A 16839-nucleotide genomic window follows, 5' to 3' on the forward strand; every position below is an offset into this window, starting at 1 on the left:
GCTTGCAATATATAAAATGGTTCACATAGGCGAAATACAGTTTGTACAACGTTCAGAAATATAAATACAAGTCTAGACTGGCAACCTGAAAAATCTGGCATTTACCAGACAGGTCTAGTATGCCCAAAATGAACTGTTGCCTTATATCAGATTCTTCGTGATGCTCATTTTAGTCTACTGTCACCAGTTCCAAGTACAGTACAATGTTGCCAATTATGCCAACTTACAAATTGTTTTGGTCATGTAAGCAAAATAATGCCAAGGCAATCCTATTTCCGCTGCCATCGATCCTGCATGTCCTATGTTCCTGTCCCATTAGTAACATTGCAATTATCTTCTTTTGACAGGTGGAATCCCCAAATCAGACACATCATCAGCGTAGGGTATTACCTGGTAAATTCAAGTTTAGACTTTAAATCCTTCCTTGGTTCAGTACAAATATTTAATATTTTGCTGACAAGTCATAACCTTGTCCAGGCCTCAACATGTTACATTATCTCCCATAAAAAGAGTAACAAGACTACCGGCATCCACACTCTACTACTTTCATTCCTTCATAATTTTTTATGATAGGTCAATCATTTTCCAAGTGCAAGGGTTCAAGTTTGGTTGGCACACAGCAAGGTATGTCAACACCCTTAGTCTTACGAGTATGCATCAATGACTGGATAATAGCATGTTTGGTAGGCGTCATGTTCTCCAAAATTGGATAGTTACATATCAAGACTACCGGCATCCACACTCTACTACTTTCATTCCTTCGTAATTTTTTATGATAGGTTTTTTATTTTCCGAGTAAATAACTTGCAAGGGTTCAAGTTTGGTTGGCACACAGCAAGGTATGTCAACACCCTTAGTCTTACGATTATGCATCAATGACTGGATAATAGCATGTTTGGTAGGCGTCATGTTCTCCAAAATTGGATAGTTACATTTCCCTACACACTGACCAGCATCATAACGTGGAGGGTAAACGATGAAGGAGTTCCAGCCAATATCTTCAAACGTCACCATCATTGATACTTTTTGGCAACCAATCTCTCCGGTGCTCCGTTTCAATCTTGTCCGGCCCTCAGCTACGGTTCTCCAAACCTCATTGTGTTCCTTCATGTGAGTAGCAGTGTTGTTTTTGAAAAATATACGTGGGGGTCTATCTTTTTCATGAAGTATCATCTGGCTCAGCTCCATCTTTGTTTCTTTAATGTGATTGCCCTGATCATCTGAAAAGATTATTAAAATTGGTGGGTGACTGATGTCATAAGAGACGCCGACCATTCCTGATTTGGCACAAGTGATCAGACCCATTTTGGCCTTCAAGATCATGTTGAGCTTGTGATTTTCCATCTTAGATTCTATCCATCGTTTAACAGTTTTGGTGATGTCAATTGTTACAGATTCATTGTCTTCAACTTCTTTAGAGGCCAAGAAGTTATTTGTGCTTTCCGATCTATTAGACAGTTGATTGTGTACCACATCCGATAAACTGAGGTGTCCAAAACCCCATTTTCCTAAAGATATCTTTAGCTTGAGTTCTGCCTTTGTCACGAATTCATGCTTTGGAATTGTAATGTTGAATTGTAGAATATGACTGCGCGTGCAGCTTTTCTCAGGAGATGGTATAAAAATTTCTGCAAAAAAACATAATAAAGTTACTATTGCAGTAACAGTAGCATAATCTAAAGAGAAAAACTTCCCAAAAAATGCACTGCATCAGCTGAACTTGTTTTTTTCCCTCTACAATGCAATCTTAACCACTTTACCACCGGAGGATTTGCTGTCTTACGTCCAGGCCACTTTTTGCAATTCGGCACTGTGTGACTTTAACTGACAATTACACGGTAATGCAACGCCGTACCCAAACAAAATTTACGTCCTTTTTTCCCCACAAACAGAGCTTTCTTTTGGTGGTATTTGATCACCTGTGCGATTTTTACTTTTTGCGCTATAAACAAAAAAATAGCGACAATTTTGCAAAAATAACAATATTTTTCACATTTTTTTATATGAAATTCCCCCCAAAAAATGTAAAAATCTAAATTTTTTAACATTTTCAGCCAATTTGTTTTCTGCTACATATGTTTGGTAAAAAAAAAAATCGCAAAAAACGTATTTTGATTGGTTTGCGCAAAAGTTATTGTGTTTACTAACTAAGGGAAACATTTCTGTCATTTTTGGTGTTTTTTTTTTTTAACGAATAATGACGGCGATCTGCGATTTTTTTCGCGGGACTGCGACATTGCGGCGGACAGATCGGACCCTTGACTGACATTTTTGACACTTTTGGGGGTACCAGTGACATTACTACAGTAATCAGTGCTATACATATGCACTGTTACTGTAAAAATGACACTGGCAGGGAAGGGGTTAATTTTATTGGAGAGGGAGGGGTTAATGTATGCCTGGTGCTTACTGACGTGTGTGGGGGGAGGTGACTGAGTGACACAGGGACAGATCGCATGTTCAGCTATGCTGAACACTGCAATCTGACCCTGCCTGTCACTTAGGAGATCCGCCCGCTCTGTTTACACAAGCGGGCGGATCTCCACACTCAATTCCCCGACGATCGGGGAAGAGCAGCGGTGATCGGGAAAGAGCAGCGGCGATAGCCGCTGCTTCTCCCCTGGCCCGACTCCCGCTGTGACTAAATACAGCGGGAGCGAGCCTCCGGCGGCGCGCGGGCGCCGGCGAGAAAGGGGAGTGTCTGGCGACGTAGGTCTACGTCGCCAGACGATAAGGAACCACTTTGCCGCAGTAGAGCTCTAGTGAGCAATGGCAAAGTGGTTAAAGGTTGAGATTTTATAATGGTTGCATTGAACTATACCTGTTGGATCCCCTTGAAAGCTGGAAATCACTGTAGTAGGCACCACTACTGCAGTGATAGCTTCTGGGTCCTGTTCCGAGTGGCTGCCATGCATAATAAACACAGTAGGTTGCTTGCTCCACACAGGCACCATTCAGGGAACTGTTGGCATTTTCTTAATGAATGGAAATGGTTACATACAGTATCTCACAAAAGTGAGTACACCCCTCACATTTTTGTAGACATATAAGAAATTACACTTTGCTACAATATAAAGTAGTGAGTGTACAGCTTGTATTACAGTGTAAATTTACTGTCCTCTCAAAATAACTCAACACACAGCCATTAATGTCTAAACTGCTGGCAACAAAAGTGAGTACACCCCTAAGTGAAAATGTCCAAACTGGGCTCAATTAGTCATTTTCCCTCCCCAGTGTCATGTGACTCGTTAGTGTTACAAGGTCTCAGATGTGAATGGGGAGCAGGTGTGTTAAATTTGGTAATATCGCCCTCACTCTCTCATACTGGTCATTGGAAGTTGAACATGGCACCTCATGGCAAAGAACTCTCTGTGGATCTGAAAAAAAGAATTGTTGCTCTACATAAGGATGGCCTAGGCTATAAGAAGATTGCAAAGACCCTGAAACTGAGCTGCAGCACGGTGGCCAAGATCATATAGCAGTTTAACAGGACAGGTTCCACTCAGAACAGGCCTCGCCATGGTCGACCAAAGAAGTTGAATGCTTGTGCTCAGTGTCATATGCAGAGGTTGTCTTTGGGAAATAGACATATGAGTGCTGCCAGCATTGCTGCAGAGGTTGAAGGGGTGGGGGCTCAGCCTTTCATTGCTCAGACCATACGCCGCACATTGCATCAAATTGGTCTGCATGGCTGTCGTCCCAGAAAGAAGCCTCCTCTAAAAATGATGCACAAGAAAGCCTGCAAACAGTTTGCTGAAGTCAAGCAGACTAACGACATGGAATACTAGAACCATGTCCTGTGGTCTGATGAGACCAAAAAAAAACTTATTTGATTCAGATGGTGTCAGGCTTGTGTGGCAGCAACCAGGTGAGGAGTACAAAGACAAGTGTGTTTTGTCTACAGTCAAGCATGGTGGTGTCATGGTCTGGGGCTGCATGGGCGCTGCCCACACTGGGGGAGCTACAGTTCATTGAGGGAACCATGAATGCCAACATGTACTGTGAAATACTGAAGCAGAGCATAATCCCATCCCTTCGGAGACTGGGCTGCAGGGCAGTATTCCAACATGATAACGACCCCAAACACATCTCAAAGACGGCCACTGCCTTTGCTAAAGAAGCTGAGGGTAAAGGTGATGAACTGGCCAAGCATGTCTCCAGACCTAAACCCTATTGAGCATCTGTAGGGCATCCTCAAACGGAGGGTGGAGGATTGCAAGGTCTCTAACATCCACCAGCTCCGTAATGTCGTCATGGAGGTGTGGAAAAGGACTCCAGTTGGCAACCTGTGAAGCTATGGTGAACTCCATGCCCAAGAGGGTTAAGGCAGGGCTGGCAAATATTGGTGGCCCCAAAAAATATTGACACTTTGGGCCCAATTTGGACATTTCCACTTATTTTTCCACCTATTCCAGTGTTTTTGAGAGAATAGCAAATTTACACTGTTATACAAGCTGTACACTCACTAATTTACATTGTAGCAAAGTGTCTTCAGTGTTGTCACATGAAAAGATATAATAAAATATTTACAAAAAATGTGAGGGATGTACTCACTTTTGTGAGATACTGTCATTTATAAGATTGAGAAAATTTACAAGTCCATCCAGATCAAAATATGTGTGTTAGTAGTTTTTATTCCCCAATAATTTCCATAGCCCTGTGCATTCTGCTTTCTGAGGAAGACATCTAAAGTTTTATGAAGTTGTTGGCACTCTTAGCTAGTACCAATTTCTGAGGGAGGAAGTTTTTTACTGCTCTAACATTTTTACTGCTCTAACAGTAAAGAACCTTTTCTGCAATCTAAGCTGGCTCAAACAAACTATGTCCCTCACTAGCTTGTGAGGCCGCTGGATGCGCGGTATAAACTGTATGTAGCTGCAGCTACATACAGCATACTGCACTATGTTCCCGGGTGCGAGTGGAGACTTCCTGTCTCATACCCGGAACACAGAAGAGTCTACTACTCAGCCCCCCAGCGCAAGCAATGTATTCCATCAATGAATACAAAGCTTTCTCTGATTGGCTGAGTCAGAGAGGTGGGCTGATGATGTCACAACCTTTGACTCAGCCAATCAGAGGAAGCTTTGTATTCATTGATAAAATACAACGCTTGCTCTGAGTGGTTGGGTGCCGCTGCAGTGCACTCTTCTGTGTTGCAGGTATTATGCAGGAATTCTCGGCTTGCACCCGGAACACAGTATGCGGTATGCCTCAGTTATATACAGTTTATACTGTACGTCCAGTGGCCTCACAAGTTAGTGAGTGACAGTTCATTTGGGCCAGTGTGGCCCAAACTAACTATGTAAAGTGTGTGGAAAGATGGAGTTCTTCTTTAACCACTTAAGCCCCAGAAGATTTTACCCCCTTCCTGACCAGGCCCTATTTTGCGATTCGGCACTGCGTGAGTGTAACGGACAATTGCGCAGTCGTGCGACGCTGTACCCAAATGAAATTGACGTCCCTTTTTTTCCACAAACAGAGCTTTCTTTTTGTGGTATTTGATCACCTGTGCGATTTTTACTTTTTGCGCTATAAACAAAAAAAGAGCGTAAATTTTGAAAAAATAACAATATTTTTCACATTTTTTTATATGAAATTCCCCAAAAAAATGTAAAAATCTAATTTTTTTAACATTTTTGGCCAATTTGTTTTCTGCTACATATGTTTGGTAAAAAAAATCGCAATAAGCGTATTTTGATTGGTTTGCGCAAAAGTTATTGCGTTTACTAACTAAGGGAAAGATTTCTGTCATTTTTGGTGTTTTTTTTTTTAACGGCGTAATGGCGGCAATCTGCGATTTTTTTGCGGGACTGCGACATTGCGGCGGACAGATTGGACCCTTGACTGACATTTTTGACACTTTTGGGGGTACCAGTGACATTACTACAGTAATCAGTGCTATACATATGCACTGTTACTGTAAAAATGACACTGGCAGGGAAGGGGTTAACTTTATTAGTGATCAAGGGGTTAAGTGTGTCCCTAGGGTCGTGCTTCTAACTGTAAAGGGGTGTGGCTAGTGGTGTAACAACAGAGACATACGATCCTATATAGCAGGACCGTATGATCTCTGTTATTACACAGGGGAGAATGACAGGCGGCTGTGTTTACATTAGCCGCCTGCCTTTCTCCCTCTCCACGGGGAGATTGAGAGTGACCAGCGGACGTCGGGTCCGCCGGTCACTCGCGCGGACTACTTAGGGAACGAGCGGGGGCGGGAGCGCGCCTCCGGCAGCGCGTGCTCGCCCCCTAGAGCCTCACAGGCAAGCAGCGTAGATCTAAGTCACTTTGCCTGTGAGGGGCTGACCACCACCGTAAATAGTCGTGCGGCGGTCGGCAAGTGGTTAAACCTGCAAAGACATGTAGTGCACACAAAGTAAATCTATGGTTATTGATAAATATGTTTAAATGAAAATTTGCCAGCAGTTTAACTTTAACACTAAGCCCTGTTTCTGTAAATGCAAATCTTTGTAAATTCATCTCCACTATAATTGCACCTGCTTTGTACATTTATGACTCGGTCTAATGTCACTGAATGTGATTTTTTTACTTGCTCATTGCAATTTCTAAATAAAAGAAAAAAAAAACAACAAAAAACACTAACCTCTGGTTCACACCAATGAGATTTGTCATGAAATTTAACAGTTCAAAATCACGTGAAAAGTTGCATCCCATTTGCGGCAATGGAACCATTTAAATCTTTGCGACTCTAGTCGTTGAAATCGTGCTGAAGTATAAAGAAATTGTGGCCTATCCTATTTTTTTAAAGATGGGATATGTCCACCTAGTCACTCAGAAGTTGCAGTCTGTCCATACAGGCCTACTGTCGGTGGTGCTAAACTCTAATATTTTTCTATATTCAGTCTCTAACACTTGCTTGCTCCCTCAGAAATTGTGCCCTAGCCAACAAAGGTGTGCTGCAAATCTATACAATTTTAACCACTTTACCACCGGAGGATTTTGCTGTCTTACGTCCAGGCCACTTTTTGCGATTCGGCGCTGTGCGACTTTAACTGACAATTGTGCAGTCGTGCGACGCCGTACCCAAACGAAATTTACGTCCTTTTTTTCGTACAAACAGAGCTTTCTTTTGGTGGTATTTGATCACCTGTGCGCTTTTTACTTTTTGCGCTATAAACAAAAAAAAGCGTTTATTTTGAAAAAATAACAATATTTTTAACATTTTTTTATATGAAATTCCCCCCCAAATAAATGTAAAAATCAAATTTTTTTAAAATTTTTGGCCAATTTGTTTTCTGCTACCTATGTTTGGTAAAAAAAATCACGATAAGCATATTTTGATTGGTTTGCGCAAAAGTTATTGCGTTTACTAACTACGGGAAAGATTTCTGTCATTTTTGGTGTTTTTTTTTTAACGCGTAATGGCGGCGATCTGCGATTTTTTTTGCGGGACTGCGACATTGCGGCGGACAGATCGGACCCTTTACTGACATTTTTGACACTTTTGGGGGTACCAGTGACATTACTGCAGTAATTAGTGCTATATATATGCACTGTTACTGTAAAAATGACACTGGCAGTGAAGGGGTTAATTTTATTGGAGAGGGAGGGGTTAATGTATGCCTGGTGCTTACTGACGTGTGAGGGGGGGGGTGACTGAGTGACAGAAGGACAGATCGGATGTTCAGCTATGCTGAACACTCTGATCTGTCAGTCCCTGTCACTTAGGAGATCCGCCCGCTCTGTTTACACACTCCTCACTCGATTTCCTGACGATCGGGGAAGAGCGGCGGCGATCGCCGCTGCTCCTCCCCTGGCCCGACTCCCGCTGTGACTGAAAACAGCGGGAGCGCGCCTCCAGCGGCGCGCGAGCGCCGCCTACAGGGGGAGGAGTCCAGCGACGTAGGTCTACGTCGCTGGACGGGAACAAGCCACTGTGCCACAGTAGCAGCACAGTGGCTGGGGGTAAAGTGGTTAAATTCTAAACAAATAGACAAGCATTTTATATTTCCAGATGCAATATGCTTGATAAATCTCCAAGTAATTGGAAAATGTCCAAAAATGCTTAATAGCTATGGTGCAAATCTGTAGAATTCTTCCTCTGAAGCCTCTAAATCAACACACTGTTTTTTATAGAGTATACTTTTTTTTTTAATATAAGTCGGCAGACAACTTGTCAGGGTATCCACTAGTCAGACCTCACTGAGAGGTGGATGAAGAAGCAGAAAAGATAGGAAATCCCTGTCTTGAGGAAGGCCTTCCAGGGGCACACAGAGAAAATACCCAGTGAACACCCCCCTCACGCCCTAATAGAGGCAATACAGTCACAGTCCATGAGAAAGACCACAGCTAACACCAGAAACCAAAAACTGCTGAGTGAATGGTCCCATCTAAACCTGAGTGATGGTATACTGTACCAAAAAATAATGGTTTCCAATGACCCATCAATGACCTGGTAGGTTGTCATAGGCCTGGAACCTCTGTGTGGCAGAGAGAATCCATGTGGCAGCAAGGCACTGAGGTGTCACAAAATGTTCACCTGATTCCAGGGGCAAGCTATTGTGTGTGGGTCTGCTCCAGTTGGTTGAACAAGTATGCTGACATTGTGTGGTCTGTTCAGTACCCCCCCCCCCTAAAGTATTGATAATCGATTTTTATTACACTTGACATTCTAGAAGATTGATATCATGACACTCTAATTATGGTGGATTACTTTACCAAATATGTGGTGGCAGTACTGACCCTCGGCCAGCCTCAGACATTGACCTCAACCTGGGGACAAAGTCTGATGTAAAGGCACAGACCAGCAAGGAAACTTGCAAACAATGTGGAAAGAAGTCCCTTGGGTATTCCTACCACAGTCTGTTCCAGGTGTACCAATCTACAATATCCAGAAAAAAGGAACCCAAGTAACACTGAGACCCCCAGTTTACAATGTTTTTAAGTGCTGTCCAGGTTCATGAGCTAAAAATGTCTCTGCCTTCAGAAGTTCAATGGTGACTGTCTCCTGCTCTTCCACCATTATCTCCAAGACCCCAAGGAGAAGCTATGGATCCTGACTTTATTATACAGCCCAATGGTCACCCAGCTAAGCCACACCTGATTAGGTAGAGGTAGAACTGTCAGAAACAGCATTCAGGCAGCCGGGCAGGAGCCTAATAACATACAGCTTCTCTGGAAAATCCAGCTACTTTCAGGACCACCTTCCCATTAGCAACAAAAGTATTCTAGTTCCAGTAGGGTTGCCCCCCTGTGTCCTCAAGCCTTGAATCCCTCCAACTGTTCACCTGTGTTACCAGAGCACCATGGACCTCCCTGAGAGAGTTTCTGTTTTTTGGAAAAAGCTAAACAGATACTTCAGCACATGCTTCCCAAGTAGGGGATCAAGGAAAATGGGTGACAACTAGTGTTGAGCGAACACGGACTGTATTATTCGTGTTCGTACCGAATAATTGGATTTTTTGTACCCGAACACGGACACGGACACTTTACTGTATGTTCGGGTAAAAATCCGTGTTCGGTCGTTTTATTTCCAGGTTTTGCATGCTTTGGCGCTCTTTTCATGGCGGGCTTTCAACAGCCAATCAACAATCGTTTAACTGGTGTGCCTTAAGCCATCCCAGCCATGCCTGCAAATGTCTCAGTAGCTGTGATTGGCCGTCTGAAGCATGTGACCAAGTCTTTATAAGTTCGAGGCAGCCGCAGCGGCGTCATTATGCTGCTTAGATTCAGGGACAGAGCACACATCAACGTGCTGGCTGCTGATTAGGGAAAGATAGGCAGGAAAAAACCATTTGTGTCCGGATAGAATTGAGGGACAGGTCGGAGTGTTTAGGCAGGGCGAGTTGTAGGCATTTTAGGGATAGAGTCTGCTGAATTATATAGGGTCAGTGTCTTCTACAAACTACAATCGATATTGCTGTGTGGGGGGTGGGGTGAATCTGCACTCAATCCTGATCTACGATCTCTTCTCAATCCTGTTAGGGACAGAGTCTGCTGAATTTTAGGGAAACTGTGTTCTACAAACTACAATCGATATTGCTGTGTGGGGGGTGGGGTGAATCTGCACTCAATCCTGATCTACGATCTCTTCTCAATCCTGTTAGGGACAGAGTCTGCTGAATTTTAGGGAAACTGTGTTCTACAAACTACAATCGATATTGCTGTGTGGGGGGTGGGGTGAATCTGCACTCAATCCTGATCTACGATCTCTTCTCAATCCTGTTAGGGACAGAGTCTGCTGAATTTTAGGGAAACTGTGTTCTACAAACTACAATCGATATTGCTGTGTGGTGTGGGATTGGAGATAGGCAGGTGTCAGTGATCCACATCCATTTTTCTGTGTGTGAGCTGCAGTGAACACAATCTTTTTGGGCTGCAGTGAACACAATCTTTTTGGGCTGCAGTGAACACAATCTTTTTGGGCTGCAGTGAACACAATCTTTTTGGGCTGCAGTGAACACAATCTTTTTGGGCTGCAGTGAACACAATCTTTTTGGGGTGCAGTGAACAAAATCTTTTTGGGGTGCAGTGAACACAATCCTTTTTGGTGTGCAGTGAACAAAATCTTTGTGGGGTGCAGTGAACAAAATCCTTTGTGGGGTGCAGTGAACACAATCTTTTTGGGGTGCAGTGAACAAAATCCTTTTTGGGGTGCAGTGAACAACATCCTTTTTGGGGTGCAGTGAACACAATCTTTTTGGGGTGCAGTGAACAAAATCCTTTGTGGGGTGCAGTGAACACAATCTTTTTGGGGTGCAGTGAACACAATCTTTTTGGGGTGGAGTGAACAACATCCTTTTTGGGGTGCAGTGAACAAAATCCTTTTTGGGGTGCAGTGAACAAAATCATTTTTGGGGTGCAGTGAACACAATCTTTTTGGGGTGCAGTGAACACAATCTTTGTGGGGTGCAGTGAACACAATCTTTTTGGGGTGGAGTGAACAACATCCTTTTTGGGGTGCAGTGAACAACATCCTTTTTGGGGTGCAGTGAACACAATCTTTTTGGGGTGCAGTGAACACAATCTTTGTGGGGTACAGTGAACAGAATCTTTGTGGGGTGCAGTGAACACAATCTTTGGGGGGTACAGTGAACACAATCTTTGTGAGGTGCAGTGAACACAATCTTTGTGGGGTGCAGTGAACACAATCATTGTGGGGTGCAGTGAACTCAATCTTTGTGGGGTACAGTGAACACAATCTCATACTGAAGGTTTGAGGGTGCTGCCTGTTCCATACTCCCCCTACTCCTCATCTAGCCTTTTAGGGGTACAAACAATAGTAATTGGGGCCTAGTGTGGTTGTGTACGTGTGATATACATACACTTTTTTGGGATCATATTTTCTATTCCGCTATTTAATCAAAAACCTTTGGGGATCAGTTAAATTGGGGGATAGTCTGTGTTGGTACGTGTGAGAGAGATCCACCTTTCCAAGTTGTTGGGGTTCATCTCATACTTCTGAAGGTTTGAGGGTGCTGCCTGTTCCATACTCCCCCCTACTCCTAGCCTTTTAGGGGTACAAACAATAGTAATTGGGGCCTAGTGTGGTTGTGTACGTGTGATATACATACACTTTTTTGGGATTATATTTTCTATTCCGCTATTTAATCAAAAACCTCTGGGGATCAGTTAAATTGGGGGATAGTCTGTGTTGGTACGTGTGAGAGAGATCCACCTTTCCAAGTTGTTGGGGTTCATCTCATACTTCTGAAGGTTTGAGGGTGCTGCCTGTTCCATACTCCCCCTACTCCTAGCCTTTTAGGGGTACAAACAATAGTAATTGGGGCCTAGTGTGGTTGTGTACGTGTGATATACATACACTTTTTTGGGATCATATTTTCTATTCCGCTATTTAATCAAAAACCTCTGGGGATCAGTTAAATTGGGGGATAGTCTGTGTTGGTACGTGTGAGAGATATCCACCTTTCCAAGTTGTTGGGGTTCATCTCATACTTCTGAAGGTTTGAGGGTGCTGCCTGTTCCATACTCCCCCTACTCCTAGCCTTTTAGGGGTACAAACAATAGTAATTGGGGCCTAGTGTGGTTGTGTACGTGTGATATACATACACTTTTTTGGGATCATATTTTCTATTCCGCTATTTAATCAAAAACCTTTGGGGATCAGTTAAATTGGGGGATAGTCTGTGTTGGTACGTGTGAGAGAGATCCACCTTTCCAAGTTGTTGGGGTTCATCTCATACTTCTGAAGGTTTGAGGGTGCTGCCTGTTCCATACTCCCCCTACTCCTAGCCTTTTAGGGGTACAAACAATAGTAATTGGGGCCTAGTGTGGTTGTGTACGTGTGATATACATACACTTTTTTGGGATCATATTTTCTATTCCGCTATTTAATCAAAAACCTCTGGGGATCAGTTAAATTGGGGGATAGTCTGTGTTGGTACGTGTGAGAGAGATCCACCTTTCCAAGTTGTTGGGGTTCATCTCATACTTCTGAAGGTTTGAGGGTGCTGCCTGTTCCATACTCCCCCTACTCCTAGCCTTTTAGGGGTACAAACAATAGTAATTGGGGCCTAGTGTGGTTGTGTACGTGTGATATACATACACTTTTTTGGGATCATATTTTCTATTCCGCTATTTAATCAAAAACCTCTGGGGATCAGTTAAATTGGGGGATAGTCTGTGTTGGTACGTGTGAGAGAGATCCACCTTTCCAAGTTGTTGGGGTTCATCTCATACTTCTGAAGGTTTGAGGGTGCTGCCTATTCCATACTCCCCCTACTCCTAGCCTTTTAGGGGTACAAACAATAGTAATTGGGGCCTAGTGTGGTTGTGTACGTGTGATATACATACACTTTTTTGGGATCATATTATCTATTCCGCTATTTAATCAAAAACCTCTGGGGATCAGTTAAATTGGGGGATAGTCTGTGTTGGTACGTGTGAGAGAGATCCACCTTTCCAAGTTGTTGGGGTTCATCTCATACTTCTGAAGGTTTGAGGGTGCTGCCTGTTCCATACTCCCCCCTACTCCTAGCCTTTTAGGGGTACAAACAATAGTAATTGGGGCCTAGTGTGGTTGTGTACGTGTGATATACATACACTTTTTTGGGATCATATTTTCTATTCCGCTATTTAATCAAAAACCTCTGGGGATCAGTTAAATTGGGGGATAGTCTGTGTTGGTACGTGTGAGAGAGATCCACCTTTCCAAGTTGTTGGGGTTCATCTCATACTTCTGAAGGTTTGAGGGTGCTGCCTGTTCCATACTCCCCCCTACTCCTAGCCTTTTAGGGGTACAAACAATAGTAATTGGGGCCTAGTGTGGTTGTGTACGTGTGATATACATACACTTTTTTGGGATCATATTTTCTATTCCGCTATTTAATCAAAAACCTTTGGGGATCAGTTAAATTGGGGGATAGTCTGTGTTGGTACGTGTGAGAGAGATCCACCTTTCCAAGTTGTTGGGGTTCATCTCATACTTCTGAAGGTTTGAGGGTGCTGCCTGTTCCATACTCCCCCCTACTCCTAGCCTTTTAGGGGTACAAACAATAGTAATTGGGGCCTAGTGTGGTTGTGTACGTGTGATATACATACACTTTTTTGGGATCATATTTTCTATTCCGCTATTTAATCAAAAACCTCTGGGGATCAGTTAAATTGGGGGATAGTCTGTGTTGGTACGTGTGAGAGAGATCCACCTTTCCAAGTTGTTGGGGTTCATCTCATACTTCTGAAGGTTTGAGGGTGCTGCCTGTTCCATACTCCCCCTACTCCTAGCCTTTTAGGGGTACAAACAATAGTAATTGGGGCCTAGTGTGGTTGTGTACGTGTGATATACATACACTTTTTTGGGATCATATTTTCTATTCCGCTATTTAATCAAAAACCTCTGGGGATCAGTTAAATTGGGGGATAGTCTGTGTTGGTACGTGTGAGAGAGATCCACCTTTCCAAGTTGTTGGGGTTCATCTCATACTTCTGAAGGTTTGAGGGTGCTGCCTGTTCCATACTCCCCCTACTCCTAGCCTTTTAGGGGTACAAACAATAGTAATTGGGGCCTAGTGTGGTTGTGTACGTGTGATATACATACACTTTTTTGGGATCATATTTTCTATTCCGCTATTTAATCAAAAACCTCTGGGGATCAGTTAAATTGGGGGATAGTCTGTGTTGGTACGTGTGAGAGAGATCCACCTTTCCAAGTTGTTGGGGTTCATCTCATACTTCTGAAGGTTTGAGGGTGCTGCCTGTTCCATACTCCCCCCTACTCCTAGCCTTTTAGGGGTACAAACAATAGTAATTGGGGCCTAGTGTGGTTGTGTACGTGTGATATACATACACTTTTTTGGGATCATATTTTCTATTCCGCTATTTAATCAAAAACCTCTGGGGATCAGTTAAATTGGGGGATAGTCTGTGTTGGTACGTGTGAGAGAGATCCACCTTTCCAAGTTGTTGGGGTTCATCTCATACTTCTGAAGGTTTGAGGGTGCTGCCTGTTCCATACTCCCCCTACTCCTAGCCTTTTAGGGGTACAAACAATAGTAATTGGGGCCTAGTGTGGTTGTGTACGTGTGATATACATACACTTTTTTGGGATCATATTTTCTATTCCGCTATTTAATCAAAAACCTCTGGGGATCAGTTAAATTGGGGGATAGTCTGTGTTGGTACGTGTGAGAGATATCCACCTTTCCAAGTTGTTGGGGTTCATCTCATACTTCTGAAGGTTTGAGGGTGCTGCCTGTTCCATACTCCCCCTACTCCTAGCCTTTTAGGGGTACAAACAATAGTAATTGGGGCCTAGTGTGGTTGTGTACGTGTGATATACATACACTTTTTTGGGATCATATTTTCTATTCCGCTATTTAATCAAAAACCTTTGGGGATCAGTTAAATTGGGGGATAGTCTGTGTTGGTACGTGTGAGAGAGATCCACCTTTCCAAGTTGTTGGGGTTCATCTCATACTTCTGAAGGTTTGAGGGTGCTGCCTGTTCCATACCCCCCCTACTCCTCATCTAGCCTTTTAGGGGTACAAACAATAGTAATTGGGGCCTAGTGTGGTTGTGTACGTGCGAGATACATACACTTTTTTTGATCATATTTCCTATTCCGCTATTCAATAAAAACCTTTGAGGATCAATTGAATTGCGGGATAGTCTGTGTCGGTACGTGTGAGAGAGATCCACCTTTCCAAGTTGTTGGGGTTCATCTCATACTTCTGAAGGTTTGAGGGTGCTGCCTGTTCCATACCCCCCCTACTCCTCATCTAGCCTTTTAGGGGTACAAACAATAGTAATTGGGGCCTAGTGTGGTTGTGTACGTGCGAGATACATACACTTTTTTTGATCATATTTCCTATTCCGCTATTCAATAAAAACCTTTGGGGATCAATTAAATTGCGGGATAGTCTGTGTCGGTACGTGTGAGATCCACCTTTCCAAGTTTTTGGGGTTCATCTCATACTTCTGAAGCTTTGAGGGTGCTGCCTGTTCCATACTCCTCCTCCTCCTCATCCATCCTTTTAGGTGTACAAACAATAGTAATTGGGGCCTAGTGTGCTTCTGTACGTGTGAGATACATACACATTTTTTGATCATATTTCCTATTCCGCTATTCAATAAAAACCTTTGGGGATCAATTAAATTGCGGAATAGTCTGTGTCGGTACGTGTGAGATCCACCTTTCCAAGTTTTTGGGGTTCATCTCATACTTCTGAAGCTTTGAGGGTGCTGCCTGTTCCATACTCCTCCTCCTCCTCATCCATCCTTTTAGGTGTACAAACAATAGTAATTGGGGCCTAGTGTGTTTCTGTACGTGCGAGATACATACACTTTTTTTGATCATATTTCCTATTCCGCTATTCAATAAAAACCTTTGGGGATCAATTAAATTGCGGGATAGTCTGTGTCGGTACGTGTGAGATCCACCTTTCCAAGTTTTTGGGGTTCATCTCATACTTCTGAAGCTTTGAGGGTGCTGCCTGTTCCATACTCCTCCTCCTCCTCATCCATCCTTTTAGGTGTACAAACAATAGTAATTGGGGCCTAGTGTGCTTCTGTACGTGTGAGATACATACACATTTTTTGATCATATTTCCTATTCCGCTATTCAATAAAAACCTTTGGGGATCAATTAAATTGCGGGATAGTCTGTGTCGGTACGTGTGAGATCCACCTTTCCAAGTTTTTGGGGTTCATCTCATACTTCTGAAGCTTTGAGGGTGCTGCCTGTTCCATACTCCTCCTCCTCCTCATCCATCCTTTTAGGTGTACAAACAATAGTAATTGGGGCCTAGTGTGCTTCTGTACGTGTGAGATACATACACATTTTTTGATCATATTTCCTATTCCGCTATTCAATAAAAACCTTTGGGGATCAATTAAATTGCGGAATAGTCTGTGTCGGTACGTGTGAGATCCACCTTTCCAAGTTTTTGGGGTTCATCTCATACTTCTGAAGCTTTGAGGGTGCTGCCTGTTCCATACTCCTCCTCCTCCTCATCCATCTTTTTAGGTGTACAAACAATAGTAATTGGGGCCTAGTGTGTTTCTGTACGTGTGAGATACATACACTTTTTTTGATCATATTTCCTATTCCGCTATTCAATAAAAACCTTTGGGGATCAATTGAATTGCGGGATAGTCTGTGTCGGTACGTGTGAGAGAGATCCACCTTTCCAAGTTGTTGGGGTTCATCTCATACTTCTGAAGGTTTGAGGGTGCTGCCTGTTCCATACCCCCCCTACTCCTCATCTAGCCTTTTAGGGGTACAAACAATAGTAATTGGGGCCTAGTGTGGTTGTGTACGTGCGAGATACATACACTTTTTTTGATCATATTTCCTATTCCGCTATTCAATAAAAACCTTTGAGGATCAATTGAATTGCGGGATAGTCTGTGTCGGTACGT

The 16839-nt window shown here is 43.2% G+C and overlaps 1 protein-coding gene across 1 annotated transcript in view; it reads right to left on the reverse strand.

Moving 5' to 3' along the window:
• Window positions 1-724: 724 nt before the first annotated feature.
• GDF2 (growth differentiation factor 2) overlaps window positions 725-16839 on the reverse strand; it is a 32390-nt gene continuing 16275 nt past the window's right edge. The window contains exon 2 of the mRNA XM_082266803.1: window positions 725-1628. Within this exon, the coding sequence (XP_082122929.1) occupies window positions 727-1628 (902 nt within the window). The 3' untranslated portion in view covers window positions 725-726. The remainder of the gene's footprint in view (window positions 1629-16839) is intronic.

Source organism: Pelophylax lessonae, assembly GCF_965119305.1.
Source record: "Pelophylax lessonae genome assembly, chromosome: 9".
NCBI lineage: Eukaryota > Metazoa > Chordata > Amphibia > Anura > Ranidae > Pelophylax > Pelophylax lessonae.